This window comes from Dendrobates tinctorius, unplaced genomic scaffold, assembly GCF_039654945.1.
Source record: "Dendrobates tinctorius isolate UK_male_01 unplaced genomic scaffold, ASM3965494v1 ptg000057l, whole genome shotgun sequence".
Lineage (NCBI taxonomy): Eukaryota > Metazoa > Chordata > Amphibia > Anura > Dendrobatidae > Dendrobates > Dendrobates tinctorius.
This window is the reverse complement of record NW_027361725.1, coordinates 6,248,992-6,273,014: the sequence shown is the minus strand read 5'-3', so window position 1 is coordinate 6,273,014 and position 24,023 is coordinate 6,248,992. Positions and strand designations below refer to the sequence as shown.

General features: G+C 40.9%; 1 protein-coding gene across 9 annotated transcripts in view; it reads left to right on the top strand.

Annotated features, from left to right (window-relative positions):
* BCL11B (BCL11 transcription factor B) overlaps positions 1-24,023 on the top strand; it is a 106,574-nt gene that overhangs the window by 49,985 nt on the left and 32,566 nt on the right. Inside the window, exon 1 of one of the 9 annotated variants that reach the window (XM_073577696.1) lies at positions 3,894-3,927. The exons of the other annotated variants lie outside the window; for them this stretch is intronic. Coding sequence (XP_073433797.1) covers positions 3,909-3,927 — 19 coding nt within the window. The 5' untranslated portion in view covers positions 3,894-3,908. Of the gene's footprint in view, positions 1-3,893; positions 3,928-24,023 lie in introns of those variants that run through there. 9 annotated transcript variants of the gene reach the window in all.

Sequence of the window (24,023 nt, the reverse complement as noted above, 5' to 3'; positions counted from 1 at the left end):
TGTTGTTTTTTTTTGCAAATTTTTGAAACAAAAACGGGGTTTACAAGATGCCTCCACGTTGCGTTTTTTTTTTTAAATTTTGAAACGATTTTCCAAAATCAGGGCCGTTTTCAGCAATTTTACAAAAAAAAAAAAAAAAAAGTAATAATGACGGAGTTGACCGAACAACATTTTGTAGCTATCTACAGGGAAGACTGCGAGCTCTTGGGGCCAAAATAATGGCATTTACTTTACTTTTTGCCTAACAAATAAACCAAAAATGGGGAAAAAAAAAAGCAAAGAAAAATGTCACCCCTTTCTCCCGTCAGCTCTTTATTCACAGATCGCTGTATACTTCATTAGCATTTACACAATGCCTTGGATGTAATTATAAACAAGGGCAACGACGAATCTAAAATTAGACGTGAACCAATAATTATTTGACAGTCGTTGGAAGCGTTTATCGTCTTATTCCTAGAAACAAAAGGAAATGTAGAAAATACTTTTACATTTTCATATATTAGCCTCTTTACCATCTCCCCCCCCCACCAATACACAATACACTATTTTACGGGCAGATCGGGGGCGATCTATCGGTAAAAATAAATAAAAGCTGGCTCCTTGAGTGACTCCCAAACCTTCGTCGTGTCTATTTCCTCTGCTGCATGCTTGTTCTCTGTTAATCACTTGGCAAGCGCTTATTTGAATATTAAAAATTTCTTTAATCATCAAAGGCAGGAGCGCTGCTTCATGAATATTCATATTTCTCTTCTCAGACTAGATTCTAGTTCATTACCCTGCAGTAAAGCCAAACAGTCATCAATCGCGCTCATTACAGCCTCTGGCGTTTTGATTGGCTGCCTGCTGGTAGGAGCTTGTTTTTTTTTTTTTTTTTTTTTTTCCTGCTTCACCCTCGTGTTTTTCTTTTTTTTTTACCCCTTCCTACTTTCAGTGCAAGTTTTTTTTTTTTTTTTTGCGCACCTGCCAAAACAACAGCAAAAAACAAACAAAAAAAAATGAAAAAAAAAAAATTGACATTAGGTTAATAGGAGTAATAATAAATAAAAATAATAATAGTAAAAAAAAAACTTTACAAATTTGGGCAAGTGTTAAAAAAAAAAACATAAGGGAAAACGAGCTTTGTAGAAGAATATTTGTCAAGAGAGTTGACGTAAGTTTCATTTGCATAATGACTTTGTACTTCTGCATTAATAAAATTTGCATATGAAGCCATGTTAATTACTCCTGATCATGCTTTTTGCATTCATGCATAGTAATTTTCTCCGACTTGTGAGAATTAATGTCTTGGCTTTGGGGGTGGGGGTTGGTGTTGGAGGGACACAGTACAGTCGGCAATATCTTTAGCGACGATCCCCTTTGTAACCCCTGCGATTCTGGATCGGACCGAAGGGGGTCAGGGTTTGCTTGTAATCAATAATGGTGAATTGAAAAAGAGAACATCTAGATAAGTTGGAACATTTTTGAAAACTTTTTTTTTAATAAGGCTGTAATTGGGTGGGCCAATTAAGCAGATGTTTATGCATGTATTTATTTATTTAAATTAGCAGGGGATAGCTTCACTTTTTTTTTTTTTTTTTTTTTTTGTTATGATGAAATAGAACAGTTCAAAGTGGGTAAATCTTTTTTGATTCATCCACTGACCACTAGGGGGCTTCTGGGATTTTGGTGCAGAAAGAAAAAACCTCCACTGCCCCCCTGCTTTATTTATTTATTTTTTTGCCAGCACGTGCCTGCTAAAAGGGCAGGCAGTTCTCTCTATAACGGATTATTATTCAATTTTCTTTTTTTTTTTTTGTAGCTATACTACAGAACAGCATCATAGTCGCCATCAATGCCCTCAAAATGGCTGATAACAGGGAACAACAGATTAAATGCTCTGCATTTCCAGATAGTCCAGAATCTAGACCTCATCTGTTTTTTTTTTTTTTTTGCAAACAAGAAAAATAATTTTTGGTCTGTGTATACACTTTTTTTTTTTTTTTTTTTTTTTTTTTCCGTGTGGAATTTTTTCTCATATGCAAAAAAAAAGATAAAATCCAAGCTTTTCTTAGCCATTATGTATGTATGTATGTGTGTGTATGTATATATATTATAACACAGCACTCTAGAGACTGCAGAAATTTACGCAAAAAAGTTTTTTTTTTAAAGAGTCACAAAGAATGAATTGGCTGCAAACATCTGGATTACAAAAATTGAGCCTGCAATGGAGACGAAAGAGTAGAAAATAGACTTCAAAGAAGAATTTGGCACGAAAAAATGCTTTAAAAGAGGAAAAAATGGACACAAAAAAAAAAGAACTACTGAAATAACGAGTGGGGCCATTAGCTCTGCTACATCTGTACCCAGCACTTTAATGGCAGCTGTATTCAGGTTACAGTAGCTGTCGCACATAAACCCACTGGGCCCTTCGTGCCTCACTTTTAGGCTGGATCCTTTCCCCTCCTGCGTTACTGCTGTGTTACTCGTCACATTTTTCTTCCTGACCTCTTTATTTCACAACTGGAAAATCCAGGCAGCGCTTTTGCTGTGAGCGGTGTCACCTCTGACGCTCCGCTCACTGTTTTGACAGGGACTCGTTCTGTCTCATAAAAGTTGCACAGAAGGTAACTTCACCCAGAAAACTCCTGCAGGGGACCAACTTATTACGGGGCTGGGGGGCAAAGCTGGTTTGTTTGTTTTTTTTTTTTACTTCTCCAAACTTTTGCAAAAACATTTTATAAGGGTCATTTGCGATAGCGACTGTATCACACTGGGTTGTTTTCCTCTCTCTGATGTCTAATTGTGTTATCTGGAGATATAGCAGAGGTCAATATGTCATTTAGTATGTGCAAGGTAAAATAATTTCAGCCGGATTGGAAAACTACATATAGTGAGAGGCGATTTAACCGTCATTGTTGGCAAGTGACAAACGCAGAATATGGCCCATGATATCATTGGTGTAACTTACAAGTCATGCAACCCAATGCGAAATCTCCTTTAGGGGTCCCAACTATCCAGTTTTCTCATAAGGGCGCCTAAGCTGGAGGACTCAGGTGTGAATGTGCCCCTAAAAGTCTAGATTTCATCCGCATGCTGGAAATAAATTGCAGGTTCATATATTATTATGAAAGTTCAACTACAACTCCCAATATTCATTTATAGTGACTGAAGCATGTTGGGAGTTGAACGTATCACATGATGAAACTAAGCTTGTGCCACGTGATAATTTCAGCTCTGCTACTTTACTGTATAACTGTCCCGATATTGTATGTCATTTGTCTTGAAATTACAGATTGGGGCAAAAGATAATCTCAGCACTGCTACATCTGTAGCTAAACTGTCCTCATAGATCTTGCAAAACTACATCTCTTCATTTCTGCTCTGCAACATCTGAAGTTCGGCCTAACTCAATGGCCTTATTGTATGTCAGTGGACTTCAACCTGTGGCTCTCCATTCCTTGTAAAACTACAGCTCGTTTCTTAGTTGGTGCCAAGTGACAAACTCATCCATGCTACATCAATAAACAAACCATAATCCTACTGTATGTCAAAATCGCAACTCTTGACTTGAGTTGTGGCTAATGGCAGTCTCGGCTCTGCTACATCTACAGGCTTAGAGAGCACCTGTCACTTGTCAGAAATATGTTCTTTTTTACTTGGTGTAATTGCCGCTGTTCTCATGAATCCGGCGCTGTTTTTCTTTTTTTCCTGCACCTCTCCGTTCCTGAGATATGGCCTCCTATTCCCTGCATGTAATTCTAGTCTTTTTTTGCCAAGTAGGCAAGGTCCTCAAGAACACTCCCACAGAAGAGTTGAGAACCACACCCACTTGACTAACAAGACTTGATTTATGTACAGGGAAGAGGAGGCCATATCTCGGGAACGGAGAGGCGCAGGAACAAAAGAAAAACATCGCCGGATTCAGGAGAATGGCGCCATTCACACCAGGTAAGAATTACATATATATGGCAAGATTCTCATTACTCATCCAATATCCGTTACCTCCTTACATGAGTTGTAGCAGGTGACGATCTCGGCTCTGTTATGTCTACAGTTGTATAGTTAATTAAAACTAACTTTCAGTCGTCAGGACATGCTGGGATTTGTAGTTTTGCAACAGCCGAAGAGCCACATGCTAGAGATTTCTCCCTAATAAAGAAGGATAGTGCGGACCTGTTTGTTGTCTTGCGTAGCCTCTAATGTGTTAGATTAGGAAGCGGATCAAAAATGTTGATGACAGGAAATGAGCTTGTGCGTAAACTTCCCTTGAAGATCAGACCTCACAAAAGAGCACTTAGTGTCGACTTTTTCTCCTTCTGCGCACAGCCCGAGTATTTACATAGGGAATTTAGACTCCTTTACTTGTGGTTTTGGCAGAGTCTTCACACAAATGTTTTGCACTGGTGGTCTCGTAGCCATTTAAGATAAACGACAAAATCAAACGCAGCCCTTCCGAGATGAGGAGTGGGTCCCGTGCCAAGGATGAAGTAGTATTCCTAGTTGGTTTGCAAGTGGAGACGACAAACCAGTCCATCAGTAAATGATGTCTACTGTATGTATGATGTATGTACATATGTATAGAAATATATATTATTAAAATCTATTTTATTATTTTTTACACTATAATACTTATATTTTTAAAGCAATTATAATATTTACATTATTACAGTATTTTTTTATTTATTTTTTTACAATATTTCACAATTTTTTTAACATTTTTTTACTATGTTTGTTTATTTTTTATTCTAGTTCATAAAAATGATACTTTGGAACAAGAAATACATTAGAAAAAATGGAAATATTATTTGAAGATTTAAGGGGTAGCAAAGTGGCCAGTTTCTTAGAGCTCCTATTTCCTAGTAACGCCCACAAACTGGACCCCAAGGAGTGATGTCAGGAAAACACTCTTAGGGCTCATACTCACATGCAAGAAACTCGGACGAGACTCACACGTCAATACCCGGCACTGCCGCCGGCACTCGGATCGTAGCATGCGGCTCCATGTATTTCTATGCAGCTGAACGCTCCGATCCGAGTGCCGGCGGCAGTGCCGGGTATTGACGTGTGAGACTCGTCCAAGTTTCTTGCATGTGAGTATGAGCCCTCAATGGAAGACTGATAGCTCATAGGGCTTCCACAGACAGGCTTTGCACTAGCTACACCAAGGGAGCGCCTTTGCTTTCACCGTTTAATCTCTGTGTTGAGATCTGGATATACACATGTTTCCCTGGGTTGGGTCCATGGAGTGATCTGGCAGAGGATGGTCAGAAAGTTGTATCAATACAAAGCGGTCAGAGACAAGAATAGAATAGTCTAATCTTGGGCTGAGGTCAGAAACAGGAATTAACAGACTGAACAAGAGCTGACAGCAGGAGTGAACCAGGTCAAGTATAAACTATAACTAGCAGTGTTCAATAGTAATACTGGGAGTTTAAGTGGGCTGTGGTGCTGTATCATTGGCCACAACAGGGAGCTGATTACTGCTACTGGACAGTACACACACCCATACTGCCAGACAAGGGCTTCTGTTAATGACGTTTCCTCCATTACCAGCACCATCCAAAGATTGAATATGGCGGTACCTGATAACAGAAGTACTGTAGTGGGTCCAGGTGGATCTGGGACAAGCAACTTTTGAGCAGAATATGAAATTGATGAACCAAAAAACGGTCTGCTACTTATTCCCATGGACCAATTTTTAAAAAAATTTGTAGGGAACCCAGCGGCAGACATTTATATTCCTTCGCTGCGTGTTCTAGAGGGACAGACGCTACAGCTGGTTTATGGAGAATCTGAACTTCCCTCTATGAAAGGAGTGGGTCCGATGCCTTGTAGATGCTGTCCCACCTCTGGGACTTGTATGATGGCAGAAAGGGGGCCCTAGAACCTCGTCTTACCAGGTGAGCTGGCTACCTAAAATAGGGAGCTTATTTTTTTTTTACCTCGGACAATCCATAGTGTACAAGTGAAATAAAAAGTTTCAAAAAGTTCAATAAAAAAGTTTTACAAAAATCTACATTTTAGCCTGTGTTTTTGTGGATCCGTCTGTGCATGTGTGTAGTGGGCCTGTGTAAATATGACCAAAGTGGTTTTTGATTATTTTTTTGAGAGGTGCTGTACATTGGGACTCTTGTAGAGATCGCTATTGCTCATTTCTTTACTAACTTCCATGTCCAGGAATAGATTGCGTTTTTTGTGTCTAAGCAGACGAATCGGTGATTGTATTCTGCAGTGTTTTGGGTAAGGGGCCCTGGACTCATGATTGACACACACAGACATCTGTTTGGGTGTTTTTGTCTTAAGAGAACTAAGCCGGGCGGCACCCCCTCATGTCCTGTCTTGTTCTCCAAATACCAATAGAATCCCACCACTTATCTTCCTTCTTCTTGGCAATTATTGATTCAGCCGAGTCCGGTTTACTTCCTGATTCATGACAAAGGAGGCGGCCGAAAGTGCACACCTGCATTCTTCACCTCTTCTCACACAGGCGACACAAGAGTGGGATTAATGTCTCATCGTAGACATTTTTGGATTGCAATCAAGTATTTTTTTTTTCATTTTTGGCATGTTTTTGGTGTTCGCGTTGGGTGTGGTAACTGGACTCTGTTCTGGATAGCTTCAGCAGCTTCGAGCTGCCGAGTCTCCTTCCCGTAATCCCTGGTGTATTCCCATAAGGAAGCAACGCTGGGATTAGCGCTACACGAGCCTACACTATTTCTTTATCCTGTTTCAATCTCCTGACATTTAAAAAAAAAAAAATTAGGAAGACTACATCATAAATGCTGGATTTTGACCCCCAAATTTGATACTGATCTGGCTATAATTTTTCTATCATCTGATACAGACCGGTGGGTATGAAGATACATTTTAGAAAGAACACTGAAAAGTGCTTACCGTACTTGCTACTCATTATACTCCTAGCAACCAAGCTGTCAAATTCTGCTGGTCTTCTCAAATGTGGATTGACAGTCCACCTTTCGACACCCCAGCGGTTCCGGTGCAGTGCCCTGTAGACTTCCGCAGAGGCTCTAGAACCAGTGTAAGCCATAGCACAGCTATTTGGGTGATACTCTCTAGAGAGGGCTGTGTGGCAACCCAAATGGACTTGGAAGACAAGTATACCTACGTTTATTATTTGTAATCAATCTATGTCTAAAAGAAAATTACTGTCAGAATACCCTTTTAATCTGAAAGCCTTTCCAGCACTTTTTCATTTTCTCCATTTATCTGGCGGCGCCACTACAATCCTTCATTTTTTTTTTTTTCAAGTTTACCTTGTGCCCAGGTTCTCCTTGGATTTACATCAAGTGGAGAAAAACCAATTGGGTAGCCATGGCATAAAGATGATAGGATGGTATGCAAGGCTTTTTTACCACTTGACATTGGTGGCGAGTGTGTGCTGAAATATCTTACCATTTTTAGTTAAAAACATTTTTAATGAAAAACCTGCCACTTGCCAGAAGTTAATACTTTTTATCCTGATGTAAAAGCCGCTGTTCTCCTGAATCCGGCGATGTTTTTCTTTCATTCCTGCGCCTCTCTGTTCCTGAGATATGGTCTCTTCTTCCCCATATGAAATTCTAGTCTTTTTAGCCAAGTGGGTGTGGTACTCAACGCTTCTCGGTGGGTGTCGTCTTGATGACCACTTCCCATTGTCAAAAATATTAGATTTCTATACAGGGAAGAGGGGACCATATCTCAGGAACGCAGAGGCGCAGGAACAAAAGAAAAACAGCGCCGGATTCAGGAGAACAGCGGGATTTACACCAGGTGAAACAATTATTTATGAAGTACTTTTTGGAAACATTGTCACTTTTGTCCATGGGATATGTCTGGAATTGCAGCTCATCTCCATTAAAGTGAATTCTGCAGTACCAGACTTAGACACATGGGCAAAAGTGGCGCTGTTTCTAAACAAAAAAACATTTTTTTCCAATTCATTAACAAGATTCAAATGTACTAAGTTTTTTGGATGTGAAAAATAAGGTCAGCGTCCATTATTGCGAACCTGAGTCTTGTTTTGCCATGATATCTTGCCGAGAGCGTTCTCCCATGAGGACGCCTTTTTCCACCTCTCCCCGCATTCATTCATTGCCTACAGATCGGATTGGAGCAGCTTCATTAAAAAAAAAAATGGAAAAAAAAAAAAGTAACGAGGAAAAAATATTTTTTTAATTTTCTCTGGTCTGGTTATTTTTTCTCCTGTTAGTTCTCAAGTGGTCTGTTCCCTGGAAAGTGATGCCAGCTTTGCGGAGAAATCGACTTGTTATCATGACTTTCCCATAATTACTGCTGCAGTCTACAGCACTTAGAGAATAGGGTATATCAAAGAGCATGTTAAGTGTTTATGGCAGTGTTTGGCCAAGTCCTGCCTCAAAGAAACATTATCTTCTCTTCGAAAGTAAATGAAAATGCGCTTAACTCTTACTATGCCAAAGGAAAATCTGCGCCACGGTTTATGCGTAAGCAGTGGGGGGGAAAAAAAGGAGTCGTTGTCTGTTGCTGCCCTTCACATTTCAAAGAGCATCTGGCTGTTATATGCAAAAAAAAAAAATCAATTTTATCCTCTGCACTGCTGACCTCCGTAAACAGCTCCCCACCGTCCACAGGTCGTGTGCGGTATTGCACCTCAGCTGTAGGTGTTGAACTGCAATGCAGAACTTGACCTGAAGACAGATGTGGCGCTGTTCTTGGGAGAAAGCGGCCATTATTTATTTCTTTTTTTAGAATTCTGAGTAACTCCTTTAAGAAATGACATGCTGAATCTTAAGGATTTCCAATGATCTTTTTTTTTTTCTGGTAAGAACACTGACCCTTATTTACATTCATTGTTTTAAGATTAGTAAGGGTTTCCCATCCTGTTTTTGGAAGCGGCGGACTTTGATGATCTCCCGTATTTATGAACATTCTTCAGTTTGGGGGAAAAGCAGGTAGAAAGTTCAGCTAAGATGCCCAGATAAGAGTGCACACCTCCAGGTTGCGCTTCGGTGGTCAGCGAGTACAGAGATATCAGGCGGCACTTGTGTGAGGTGCGGTTGTACCTTTCATTTTTTTAGGATTTGCCAATTTCAGAAAAGATGAGAAATCTCATTGAATGGAGGACATGCCACCATGTAGAGCCTCATGCAGTGTCAGACTGAAGAACATTGGGCCCACCAGAGGATTTGATTCTGGGGGCCCACCTTTCTCCCCCACTCAAGAGCTCCATAGCAGCTGCAAAGTTTGTACTATGAACTAGCCTAAAGAAGAAGCTAGGGCCCACCGGAGGATTCTCCGGTTCTCTGGTGGGACAGTCCAACCCTTGCCTAATGGCCTAACACCGCAACAGAAGAAAGCAGCGCCCGTAGCTCCTGGAAGGCAAAGTCTTATTGAAGGAGGCTTCTTCATTCGCAAGTCGCAGCTAACTCAAAGCAGTATCTTCTGAACAAAAGGAACTGGGGTGGTCTGTAACGGCAATTTTCATTTTTGCTCTTTCATTTTTTCGCCCTCTTTTTCTTGCAAGAGGCATAATTTTTTTTTTTCTCTCCGTCCACATCACCGTATAAGGGTTTGTTTTTTTGAAGGGCTAGTCAGTTTTCAATGATACCATTCATTTAAAAAACAAAATCCAAGGACTAAAATGATGACCCCCCCCCCCCCCGCAATTTCTACATTTTTTTTTTTTTTATTTAGTTTTTACGCTGCGGTAAAAATGACCCAATAACATGATTGTTAAGTTTATGTAATTGTTTAAAAAGATTCAAAACTTTGTAAAAAATAAAAATTGGTATGTCATAATTTTCTGACACCAATCCTTTTTTTCTGTTGATAGACCTGTATGAGTGCTAGTTTTTTGCCTGCGGATATAGTTTTTATTGGTAGCATTTTGCATTACACGTGATGTTTTCAACATTACCTTGGATTGCATTTTTTTGGGAGATGTGTAGCAACTGAAAAACGTAAATTCTGGCCTTCCAATTTTCTTTTTCAGTTTTACCTTTTATGGGTTAAATAATTAAGCATTTTGGTAAATTGGACTTTTAAGAATGAGGTATTACCAAATTTCCTTATTGGGTGTCTTTTTTATTTATTTTGGATGCAGAAAGGGGAAGAATCAATCTTTAAATTTTTGTAATATTTTTGAAAACTTTCTTTAAATAAATCTTACTTTTTTTTTTATTTTTTTTTATTTTCAAAGGACTATTCTAACAAGGAGGAACTGTTCAATGTAGAGAACACCCTTTACCCTAATGGTACAATATCAATGTATTTCAGCAAAGGTGGACGTCTCCTTTATTTGCTCCCTAACGTGTATTGATTTCTGTGAAGACATGACATCGCTTTTATGGTTACTTCTTCATTAAAGCTGACTCTGGGACTTATTCCTTTCCAAGATAAGTAGACTCGTAATGAGCAAATGCACTCGGATTAGGTGTTATCTGACCATGCTCGGGTGCTAACCGAGTGTCTTCAGGGTGCTCGAAAAATATGTGCATGTCTCGTGGCTGTTCGACAGCAGCAACACATTCAGGGATTGCCTGTTTGTTAGACAATCCCTCCATGCTTTGCGGCTGTCGGAACAACTGCTGGACATGCAGCAGTGGGTACTCGAACGTATTTTTCGAGCACCCTGAAGACACTCGGTTGGCTCTCGAGCATGCTGATATAACACTTTATCCAAGCATGTTCGCTCATCACTAGTAGACGTCGTAACGCCCAGTCATTTTTGAAAGGTCTCGTTGATCCTTGTTGTTCGAGAGGTGACCAATTTCAGCTCGTTGATGTTTCTTCTAGGGTCTTGTAATAAAAAGATGTGATAATCCAAGTGGTTTTTAGCATCATCATTTTATGAGACAGCTTCACATGGGGTTAACCAGACTCCACCTTGGTAGTCAAGAGACCTTATGGCAGTAAAATCAAAGTCCCTTTATTCATATTTTATATAAAATGTTCTTGTTTTCCGTTGACATTAGAAGCAGTAAGAAGGGCTTTCTCTTCCTGCGCGCCTCTCTTTTTTTTTTTTTTTTTTTTTTTTTATGGCCGTCTTATAAAAGAGTTTGGATATTTAGCACAGCTGGTGCTCATTACATTATGCACTATCAATAAAATAACATGTGTAATTAATTTTTAATGCAATGCTGTATGCATCTATTTAAAGTAGTGGATGATGGGAGCCGACACTGGTCATTACTATATGAAAACCTGGAAACAAGATCCTTTGATATTTGTTTTATCCAGTCCTGGTAGACTTGTCTAATAAAGTTGTCTGTTGTAATAACGTACTGTACAGTCGTCTTTGACAACGAATCTATAGAGATATTATTGTCTTCAATTGACCTCTATCAAAAGTCCACGCCACAGTGTCAGTTACAACAATGGTGGTTGCAACGACTTAGACATAGTGTGTGATGTAGTTGACTACCTCGATCTTTTTGGTTAGTTGGTTGGTATAAATTTTAGTGCTGCTTTTGGAGTAAATCTTATTTTTGATAGGTCTGTTGGCTGATTGGTCATCAAGATGCATGGAGGTAATTATCTTCTGTAGAGAAGAGGTGATAGAGGGAATCTATATCATCATCATTATTATTATTATAGCGCCATTTATTCCATGGCGCTTTACATGTGAGGAGGGGTATACATAATACATACCAGTACAGTAATCTTAAACAATACAAGTCACGACTGGTACAGGATGAGAGAGGACCCTGCCCGCGAGGGCTCACAATCTACAGGGGATGGGTGAAGATACAGTAGGCGCGGGTAGAGCTGGTGGATCAGTGGTTACTGTAGGTTGTATCCTGACCTATGTATGTAGACACCTTTTATAAAGATGAGCTGGTGGAGGGCATCTTTATCAAGACCTATGTATGGAGTCACCTACTATAGCGAAGCGGTGGTGTAGGGCACCTATATCATGACCTATGTACAGTATGTAGTCACCTTCTATAGAGATGAGGTGGTTGAGGTGCATCTATATCACAACCTATGTAGGTAGTCGCCTTCTATAGAAATGAGGTGGTGGACGGCATCTATATAATGACCTATGTATATAGTCATCTTCTATAGAGATGAGATGGTTGAGGGCATCTATATCAAGATCTATGTACAGACGAGATGGTGGAGAGCATCTATATGAAGACCTACTGTATGTATGGAGGGCCTCTGTATCAAGACTTGTGTATGGAGTCAACTTCTGTAGAGACAAGGTGGTGGAAGGGTTTGTGTTTCCTTATATATATGGCATAGCACAGCCAACTAGTAGGGATTACTATAGCCTGTATAACAACAGAGGCAGGGAATGCAACAGTTGTTTTGTGGTGAATATGGATTAAGATTGGAAGATAGAGACAAAAAACACTGTATTAACACTAGAGATGGCGTGTGTGACCTAAGATCAGTGATAACCCACTTCCATCTACAATGAGTTCACTTTGACATTACTAAGCAATAAGCATGCATTTGTGTCAAAAAGCTTAAATTGGTTGGTTACAGTTTTAGCAGACCTCAAAGTGTTTATAGAAGTGTTTCCTAAATTTGTTGAAGCTGGCAAATTTACACGTCAAAAGAGTTGCTCAACTCATATATGTATATATAGTAGTTTGAAAGAGTGTTTCCCCCTTCCTGATTTCCTATTCTTTTGCTTGTTTGTCACACTTAAATGTTTGAGATCACCAAACCAATTTAACAATTAGACAAAGATAACACAACTAATCACAGAATGCAGTTTTTAAGTGATTGATAGCCTTTATTATTAAGGGAAAAAGAAATCCAAACCTACAGGGCCCTGTGTGAAAAAATGATTGCCCCGTAAACCTAATAACAGGTTGGGTCACCCTTAGCAGCAACCACTGTAATCAAGTGTTTGCGATAACTGGCAATAAGTCTTTTGCAATGCTCTGGAGGAATTTTGGCCCACTCATCATTACAGAATTGTTGACATTCAGCCACACTGGAGGGTTTCCGAGCATGAACAGCCTTTTTAAGGTAATGCCACAGCATCTCAATCAGATTAAGGTCAGGAGGATTTTGACTAGGCCACTCCAAAGTCTTTAATTTTGTTTTTCATAAGCCATTCAGAGGTGGACTTGCTTGTGTGTTTTTGGATCATTGTCCTGCTGCATAACTCAAGTGCACTTCAGCTTGATGGCTGGATATTCTCCTTCAGGATTTTTTGGTAGACAGCAAAATTCATGGTTCCGTTTATCACAGCAAGTTTTCCAGGTCCTGAAGCAGCAAAACAGCTCCAGACCATCACTTTACCACCACCGTATTTTACTGTTGGTATGATGATCCTTTTCTGAATTGCTGTGTTACTTCTATGCCAGTTGTAATGGGTCAGACACCTTCCAAAAAAATTCAACTCTTGTTTACAGAGTATTTTCCCAAAAGTATCGGGGATCATCAATAAGTTTTCTGGCAAAACTGAGACAAGCCTTTAGGCTCTTATTGCTCATCAGTGGTTTTCTCTTGGAACTCTGCTATGCAGGCCATTTATGCCCAGTCTCCTTTTCTTATGGTGCAGTCATGAACACTGACCTTAACTGAGCAAGTGAGGCCTGGAATTCTTTGAATGTTATTGTGGGGTCTTTTTTGACCTCTTGTATGAGTCATCACTGTGCTTTTAGGGTAATTTTGGTCGGTCGGCCACTCCTGGGAAAGTTCACCACTTCATGTTTTCGCCATTTGTGGATAATGGCTCTCGCTGTGGTTTGCTGGAGTCCCAAATAGAAATGGCTTTATAAGCTTTTCCAGACTGATAGATTTCAAATACTCTGTTTTTTATTTGTTCCAGAATTTCTTTGGATCGTGGCATGACGTCTTGCTTTTTAGGAACTTTTGGTCTACTTTTACTTGTCAGGCGGGTCCTATTTAAGTGATTTCTTGTTGGAGAACAGGTGTGGCAGGCCTGGGTGCGGGTAATCACTTTTTCACACAGGGTCCTGTAGGTTTGAATTTCTGTCATGATCTCAGTGCGGGTTTGACTCGCACACGTGGGGTTAATGTATGGAACCAGTGCTGATGACTGGCATTTCTGGGGTTAAAGGTTGTGATCCCGGTGCAGGCTTACCTGCACACCTGGGGCTATGATTGTGGCCTCTCCCTGGTTCTGGGGGAGGCTTCTTATAGTCTCAGGACGCTCCCATCCCTGTCAGTTATACTTTCGCCCTTGGCATTGTGTGGTGACCCCTGGTTCTGGGGGAGGCTTCTTATAGCCTCAGGATGCTCCCATCCCGGTCAGTTATAATGTCAGAGACACCGCACTACACTTGCTCATAGAGCCAGTGCACGTGTCCTGAGTACAGAAGCAGTGCTAAGAGTTACCTGGGGAGCAGGGCAGCAGAGGTGACCAGGCGTGCTTCAACTAATAGTGTCAGGGTCCAGAGAACTCAGATTATGGCAAAGCAGAAGTCATGCACAGTACAGACCAGTGAGGTACAGGAGGGATAAACAGACGGGAGGTCAGACAAAGCCAAAGGTCATACACAGGATCACAGTACAGTACCAGGGAGGAGACAGAGCGGATAATCAGGGCCAAGCAGAGATCAAAACCAAACAGACATATAAGGTACCAGGCAGAATCCAAAGCGATATCCAGGGAACAGACCGAGTCATACACAGAGAATCAAGTAACCAGAACACAGCACAAACACACTCAGGGGTCACCACACAATGCCAAGGGCAAGAGTATAACTGACAGAGATGGGAGCATCCTGAGGCTATAAGAAGCCTCCCCCAGAACCAGGGAGAGGCCACAATCATAGCCCCAGGTGTGCAGGTAAGCCTGCACCGGGATCACAACCTTTAACCCCAGAAATGCCAGTCATCAGCACTGGTTCCAGACATTAACCCCACGTGTGCGAGTCAAACCCGCACTGAGATCATGACAATTTCTTTTTCCCTTGATAATAAAGACCTTCATAATATTTACATTTGTTTGGTGATCTGAAACATTTAAGTATGAGAAACATGCAAAAGAATTATATATATATATATATATATATATATATATATATATATATATATATATATATATATATTTATTTAATATATAAAGGGTGGGCCATTTATATGGATACACCTGAATAAATTGGGAATGGTTGGTGATATCAACTTCCTGTTTGTGGCACATTAGTATATGGGAGGGGGGACACTTCTCAAGATGGGTGGTGACCATGGCGGCCATTTTGAAGTCAGCTATTTTGGAACCAACTTTATTTTTTTCAATGGGAAGAGGGTCATGTGACACATCAAACTTATTGAGAATTTCACAAGAGAAACAATGGTGTGCTTGGTTTTAACGTAACTTTATTGTTTCATGAATTATTTACAAGTTTATGACCACTTATAAAATGCTGCCCATTGTGTTGGATTGACAATGCAACCCTCTTTTCTCAATCTTGACACACTGATAGCAGCACCGTAGAAGAAATGCTAGCACAGGCTTCCAGTATCCATAGTTTCAGATGCTGCACATCTCGTATCTTCACAGCATAGACAATTGCCTTCAGATGACCCCAAAGATAAAAGTCTAAGGGGGTCAGATCAGGAGACATTGGTGGCCACTCAACTGGACCACGACGACCAATCCACTTTCCAGGAAACTGTTCATGTAGGAATGCTCGAACCTGACACCCATAAGTGATGGTATGGTATATGGGGTACAAAGACAGTGGGGCTATTCTTCATCAATGGAAACCTCAATGCCACTGGATATCTGAAATTGCTACATGATGATGTGTTGCCCTCTTTATGCACTGAAGATGGCACGTTCCCTGAGTTTTTCCAGCAAGATGATGCACCACCACATTATGGGTGTCAGGTCCGAGCATTCCTACAAGGAATCTGACCCCCTTAGGCTAGCATTTCTTCTGCGGTGTTGCTATCAGTGTGTCAAGAGTTGGAGAAGAGGGTTGCATTGACAATCCAACACAATGGGCAGCACTTTGAACAAATTTTATTAGTGGTTATAAACTTGTAAATAACTCATGAAAGAATAAAGTTACATTAAAATCAAGCACACCATTGTTTTTCTTGTGAAATTCTCAATAAGTTTGTTGTGCCACATGACCCTCTTCCCATTGGAAAAAATAAAGTTGGATCCAAAATTGCCAACTTCAAATTGGCCGCTATGGTCACCACCGATCTTGAAAAGTTTCCCCCTCTCCCATATACTAATGTGCCAAAAACAGGAAGTTGATATCACCAACCATTCCCATTTTATTTAGGTGTATCCATATAAATGGCCCACCCTGTATATATATGTATCCATATACTGTATCCTGCTCTATCACTGGCTTCCACTTTGTTATTTTGAGAGATTATTTTCAGATGGCCGTGACTGGAGAGGTGATGAATACGATGTTTTCATGAGTATTTCGCCTCTGCTGTGCTGTGCTCCATCTGTTCTAAACCAGGAAATACATATTGTTCCCTGACTCTTCCTCGAAGACTTGTTGCACGCATGTGTCATTGGCAGCGGCTCGTCTTTATATAGCTTCCGAGGGCAGCAAGTAACTACTTTTAATTCTATAAAAGCAAAATGAATCACAGCTCAGAAAAGTTTTTAACGTGGGGCAGAGAAAGTGTGTGTTATGAAGAGCTTGCACAGCAATAGGACATGTATAGATTCTTTATGCTGTGTCTTCTATATAGTGTCTGCATGCACTGTGTACCCACACACATAGACACACACTGTGTACAGACCCTTACTCTACAGACACATACACAATGCCATCTGTGGAGAGTGTGTGTGCAGTATGTTCATGAATAATATGCTTGTGTGTCTACAGATTCTATCTGAAGGATACATTTTTCAAACAACTTGAATTTGATTCTATGAAAACAACATCAATTTTGTGGATATTCTCATATTTTTATTTTTGAAGCAGCCATAAACTAAAATATACAACAAATAAACTCATCCTTGTATTCTCACCCATCACCAATGGCTTCATCTACAAGAACCAGTGATGTCATCAGAATGGATATAACGAAGATCCAATGATGTCATCAGAATGGACATAACTGAGAACCAGTGATGTCATCAGAATGGCCATTACTAAGAACAAGTGATGTCATCAGAATGGACAGAACTAGGAACCAGTGATGTCATCAGAATGGCCATTACTAAGAACCCGGGATGTCATCAGAGTGGACAGAACTAAGAACCAGTGATGTCATCAGAATGGCCATTACTAAGAACCCGGGATGTCATCAGAATGGACAGAACTAAGAACCAGGGATGTCATCAGAATGGACAGAACTAAGAATCAGTGATGTCATCAGAATGGACAGAACTAAGAACCAGGGATGTCATCAGAATGGACAGAACTAAGAACCAGGGATGTCATCAGAATGGACAGATCTAAGAACCAGTGATGTCATCAGAATGGCCATTACTAAGAACCAGGGATGTCATCAGAATGGACAGAACTAAGAACCAGTGATGTCATCAGAATGGCCATTACTAAGAACCCGGGATGTCATCAGAATGGACAGAACTAAGAACCAGTGATGTCATCAGAATGGCCATTACTAAGAACCCGGGATGTCATCAGAATGGACAGAACTAAGAACCCGGGATGTCATCAGAATGGACAGAACTAAGAACCAGGGATGTCATCAGAATGGACAGACCTAAGAATCAGTGATGTCATCAGAATGGACAGACCTAAGAATCAGTGATGTCATCAGAATGGACATTACTAAGAACAAGTGTTGTCATCAGAATGTGCATAACTAAGGACCAGTAATGTCATCAGAATGGACATTACTAAGAACCAGTGATGTCATCAGAATGGACATAACTAAGAACCAGTGATGTCATCAGAATGGACATAACTAAGAACCAGTGATGTCATCAGAATGGACATTACTAAGAACAAGTGTTGTCATCAGAATGTGCATAACTAACAACCAGTGATGTCATCAGAATGCATACATCTAAAAACTTGTGATATCACTAGAATCTGTATAACCAGGAACCTGTGGTATCACTAATGCACTTGCTTTATAGTGACTGGTCCTTTTGTGTCTGAACTGTGCTTTTTGTGTTGTCTTTTTGAGCACCAATACCTTGCTATCCCCTCACAGAACTTCAAAATGGGGCCATTATCACCACCTTTGCCTTGCTTGGATGTTGTGATATTTATGCATTATCCAAACCCCGGAGAAATCACAAAAACCCCATGAGACTGCAGCGTCACTTTTTAATTTCATGTTGAAGCAAAGCCACGAGTAATTTTCTCCTTGTCTATCCCATTGCATCCGCCACAATGATTTTCCAGGCTTCGGAGATCAGGATAAAAGGCTATTTTTATTGCATTGCAAGATATAAAAGCAGACACATGAACTGTCAGTGATGCCCCCATCCTCCGCCCCTCTAGGAATGATTATTTTGTGGCACTAAGCTTAAAGTTTTCAAAGAAAGCTTGTTGTATGACATGACTGGAAATAGGATTGTAACTATTTCTAGGCTATATGGGCCGGTTAGTCCAGCTTTGTGTGAATTCCTCATATTATATAGTTCTACAAGAACTTGCGGTTTATCGTCAAACTTGGTGACAATCCAGGTCCACTTAAGAGATGCTTTTTGTTGGAAAAGTCTTTGAGGGCATGCTTTGTATGGATAAGGGGCTTGTATTACAGAAATTTTCAATTTGAGATGTAAAAATCAGGTGTCAAGGATATGTAGTGCTGGTCGTGGTAAACTGTTCCGTAAGAATGGGACTGACAGAGATAACCGAGAACAGTGTATCATTCCAACAGGGCACTGCTGTAGTCCCATGGGGTATTTTGGAGCACCTCTCTCCTGCCATGGGCGATGTGCTTATCTTTCATGCCTTGGCATGCTACATGTAGTTGGGCGTTCTTGGTCATTGAGCGGGCATTGTCTATGGAGGCGCTACGCCCTTGCAGGCCGCATGATGCCGGTGACTTCAGCTGACCAGGACCAGATGGTGTAAAATTCAATGAGAACGACCACCAACCAATCAGTCTTTTACTGAGCATTTTCACTTCATTTTCACACACTGTCTCTCTACCTCCTCTAGGCTTACTTGAAAACTCAGCACAGTACCACAGTCCAGTAAGTGAGAGTCCTATCTTCAACCCGTGGCTCTGGGTCCTCCTTTCCCTTAGGGGAACTAGTTTGTCATTATGGCCATTGCTTAACTTCTTTGTTTGCTGACACCTTGGAACTACCGCCCAGGGCACTGTCTTCATCTCACTTTCCCATTTCCGTCCTGGCCCGTTACCTCTCTGTCTTACGAACTCGGGACCATACTCTTAAGCATCCAGTCAAAAAGACCCATTTCCGATTAATCACTCCATCCTTCTGTCACTTTTCCTTTCTCTACTGCGGATATCGCTATCCACTCCCTTGGTCTTAACTTACGTCAAGGACACCCAAGTCACGCGGCTCTGCTGGCTAGTCAGACCTTATGTTTGATTCTGTTGCACGCTGGGCTCAATCTGACTTTCTGACTGAAAACTGTCTCTGTTCCTGTACTTTATCCCCTCTCACTCTTGGCTAGTCACAAACATTAACCATAACTCTCCCTATTGTCGGGCAAAATGCAATCTATCTCTAATAACACATATCACAATATACATTACTCAGCACAGCAATACGCTTATCTTTCAAGGGGGAACATGGGAAGTATGTCCATCTCCTTCCACTCCGGATCAGTGAGAGTCCCAGTAGTCAGACCTTCTCTGATCCTCAAGTTATCTCCTATCCTTTGGGTAGGTAATAACTTTTAATGTTGAGATTAACCTTTTGAAAGGGTGAACCTAACGCTTGTTCAGATCTTTTTGTAGCCCTCATAGACATCACCTCTGGTGGCAGGGGTGTTAGGAGTCAGATTTCTGCCTCTCCTTTGCTGAAATCTAGATCCTCACATTCTGCAGTCTCCTGCTCCTCATCTGCTGTAGAGGAGACTGCAGAGGAGATTGCCTTGCAGTAACTCTCCCCAGAGGCTAAGTCCTCTACTCCTGCGTCTGAGCATGCTCATGGGACGAACTCCCATTGGAGTTCGGGAGTCAGGTGTTCAGGTCCCGTGTCGGATCCCATTGGCTCCTCTTGGAGACCTGGAGATTTCCGGAAGGTCCCGTTCGCTATAAAAAGCGCGCATGGCTGTTCTGCCATGCGCTAGTATAGCCATACTGCTGCTGTATGTTTGTTGATGGATGCATGGCATGGACTGGTGAATGACTCATTGGAAACCCCTACCCTCTGATACTACGTTTGTGAGAGTGCCTGAGTTATTGCCAGTATCAGCGCCAGCGCGCTATTGCTCCATTGCCTCAGCAGCCTAGCGTCAGCATTGCGCCTGCTAGTTAGCAGTGTCTTTACAGCGGCTCTGTCTTTGCCACGCTGCAGTTGCAGCTCTTCGTGCGTCCGCGGTTGCGACGCTCTACACCCGATCCTTGTCGGTAGGTCTAGACGGAGTAAGTACCGCCATCTAGTGCTACTCCTGTGCCCAGATACCGTGGGTGCAGCGCTGTAGTTCTGTGTCCTAAACAGACTCAGCGTTTTTTGTGTTTTGTTTCTGTGACTCTGAGTTCAACAGAGTCTGAGCAGTGCACATTGGGTGCCATTAACCCCTGTGCACATTACCGCCATAGTGCTCTGTCGTCACCTAGCAGTAGTTTTTCATCTTCTGCACGGTGGACCCCGAGTGGCGAAGGTACTTTATTTATATTTTAATTTAGTGCCTTCCGCCACTCCTAACAAGGGGTGAACGGAGCTTTGAACAGTCTCATAAAAATAGGTGATGGCAGCACATGCTCATCATTGCTCCATTCATTCTCTAGGAGACTGTCTGAGATAACTGAGTACATTGTCCCATTCCAATGGGGCACCACACTAGTCCCATTGAGGCATTTCCTTACCCTGTTCTTAAGATCAGTGAGGGTCCCAACCCTTCCGCAAAGGGGATTATTTGCCCAGGTCTTTATGTAACTCGCAGTTCTGTATTGAGGTGTAGAGAGAATTGTCTTATGGGGGTCACCACACTCCCTTTCTTCCTACAGGTGGGACACACACCAGTCATCCATTTATGGGATATCTTGTGGATATGGGGGAAAAAAACTCCTAGGAGGCAGGTCCCCGTTGAATTTTTTTTTAATGACTAGGAGACTGGATTTGTGTTTTGAAGTAAAGTATTTGGTTAGATATTCAGGTCCTTAAAATGCCCATCCTGCTTGCCACCCTGTCAGCTCCATCCCATTTCTGCAGCAGATGTTTTTGTTCGAAAGAGTCTCCAATATTGGAAAGAGAAAAAGGCTAAAGAAATAGGAGCGCTGTTCCTTTAATGGACAGTTTACTGGCAATTTTTACTGCGCCTGGTTTCATTTACAGTGGAGCCAGTCGTACTGTGTAAGAGCCGCTCGCATGCTGAAATTAGTCCCGAGCCCGCTTCTGTGGCCATGCCAAATTTCATGTTTGTGTTTTATTCAGAATTCTTTTCACGGCCAGTCAGCTCCGTCCAGGCGCACATACGCGCTGTTGTACCCCACGATGAAAATAAGCAATGGTTGGATTTTCTTTGGCAAATAAATTAGCCACAAAAAAAATCGTGGTATTTAAAAAAAAAAAAAAAAAAAAAAAAAAAAATCTCCTTTTTATTAAAAAAGAGGGTACTTTAATCAATAACAGATGTACAAAGCAAGCTGCGCATGTCAGCATCCCAAATTTTTAATTAAAAAATAATTACTGCTTAATGGGTTACTCGCTGCAAATGTGGATGAATGGTGGGTGACATTATCTTAGCATTACTTCATATTTTTTTTTTTTTTTTTTTTTTCTTTTTTAAATGAGAGCCTTTTTTTTGTTTCTTGGCTGACTAAACAGATAAAATTAAAAGAAGATGCAGATCGATCGGGACGGATGTGGCGGCTTTACAGAGACTTAAAGGCTGTTTTTATTTATTTCACACTATGATTATGGCAAGTGTAGACTTTTTTTTTCGTTTTTAGTGGTCTATAAAGAATACATATTTAATTGTATTTAAATTGTATTTTTTATAATTGTAATTTTAGAACTTATTTTTAAAAAAATTAGACATTTTTGAAAAAAATAACTTTTAAAAAAAATGCAACTTATTCAAACCTATGAACATCGCAAGCACAATGTATGCATGATAAAATATATTTTCACTAATATTTTTGTTTTGCTTCGTGTGAAAGTGGCATTAAAATTTTTTTTGGGGGGGGGGATTTTTGGATCTAATAACCCAGGATTTGCAGGGTTAAATCAAGTCTCATTTAACTGTGGCGCCGAACCTCGCAGCCATACGCCCTTTTTTTTTCTGAAGGATATTTGGGAGAGATTCAGTTTTGGGCATCAGAGAGGAATGTTTGGCTGAGGATATATTTGCCGTTGGCACTCTCGCCTCTTGCCTCCCTCTGGATCAATCTGCTTGATAACAACATATTATAATCTAGATTTAGTCAACAGATTGAACCTTATTGATAGAGAGTCTTCTGCTCATGAACTAAGCTGAAGCGGGGGACGATGCCAAATTTTATGCACGTACCAAACTCTGTATTATGGGATTGTCTCTGCAGAACCCTGGTATCAATGCGAATTTGATAGTAGTGCCAATTACTTATGACGCCCATTGGAATTCTTACCCGTTTTTCCTATGGAATGTCATCTATATCTGCATGGTTCTGCAGCCTTCATTGTGGTCCGTTGCGTCATGAATCAGGAGGGTCAGGATGAACATAGCTATACTAAGTTGTTTACACCCTAGATATTTTTTCCTTTTTATTAATTGTCATTCACTTAGAATAACTTCAGTTGTGCTAATGATTTCCCTGGATTTTTTTTTTTAAATTTATTATTTAGTCACCTAGATTATAAGATCACTTATGATCACCAATGATTTCCTTGCTTTGATTGCTGCGAATGAGGCTAAAAGCCATGGTGAACTCTTGATGTGTGATCATCCAGAGCCTCCTGCTGCTTGGTATATATAGGTTATGTTCACAGTTGCATTGTGGTTCTGCTATGTAGGGAAAATATGATGAAGTGACTTCTATGCAGGACGAACACCACCGATTCCTAAAGGACCCCACCAGTGACTTACATTTCATTTTTGATGGGAAAAATATTAGAGATCTGAACATAGCCTAACACCTCTACAACGTAGTCACCTGCTTCTGCAACTCCTTCTTTGGCCAAACACTCCCATTCTGTTGTAGTTATCGACTGAGAGCCGCAGTTTGCAGTCCCCTTCTTGGAGAAGCTCGTCTGATTTTTCAGCTCCATGTGGGGATATAATACCGTCTGCAGAATAAATCCACGCGGCTGATTGTGTGTGTGTATTATTGCAATATGTTATGCTCAGAACAGTACAGCTGGAATTGTGCAGCTAGCCAGATATCAAAAGGGCTCTTGTATTCCCTTGTTGTATCTGCCAAAACCGATAGCAGTTACTGTGTATCTGTTGCCTATTTTTAATGTAGCAAATCATGTTTCTCACTTGGCACACACAGTCTCCCGCTTGCGCCCTCCCTTCTCTCGCTCTCCTCTGTTTTTTTTTTTTTCATTCCCTCTTGCCCTTAGAAATAAATCCTTTTCCTAGTAAGCTCGGGATAAAGTCATAAAACATATTAATGTGGGTAGATCTATAAAATAGAATAATTGGTTATGCTTTAAAGGCAACATTTCTCAAGATTTTTAAATGCAAACTGAGTCCCCCCTGCAATTGCCGCCGCTCCACTGATTCTGGAACAGTTTTTCTTTTTCTTCTACGCTCCTCCTTTCCAAAGTTATGCCCCCGGGTAATAATGGTGCACACTTTTTCCTTCCAACCAACTGGGCGTGCACCATAGAACTTCTCTGTGGGTGTTGGCTTTTTTTCCCCTGGCACTAGCCAATCAAAACAGATCCACGCCCAAGTAGAAGTTTTGTGGTATACACCCAGTTGGCTGACGCGAAAATTTGCTTCTTTATTGTTAAGGGGCATAACTTTGGAACAGAGGGTCACAGAAGAAAAAGAAAAACTGTTCCAGAATCAGTGGAACACTGGCAATTGGAGGTGGAACTTAGATTA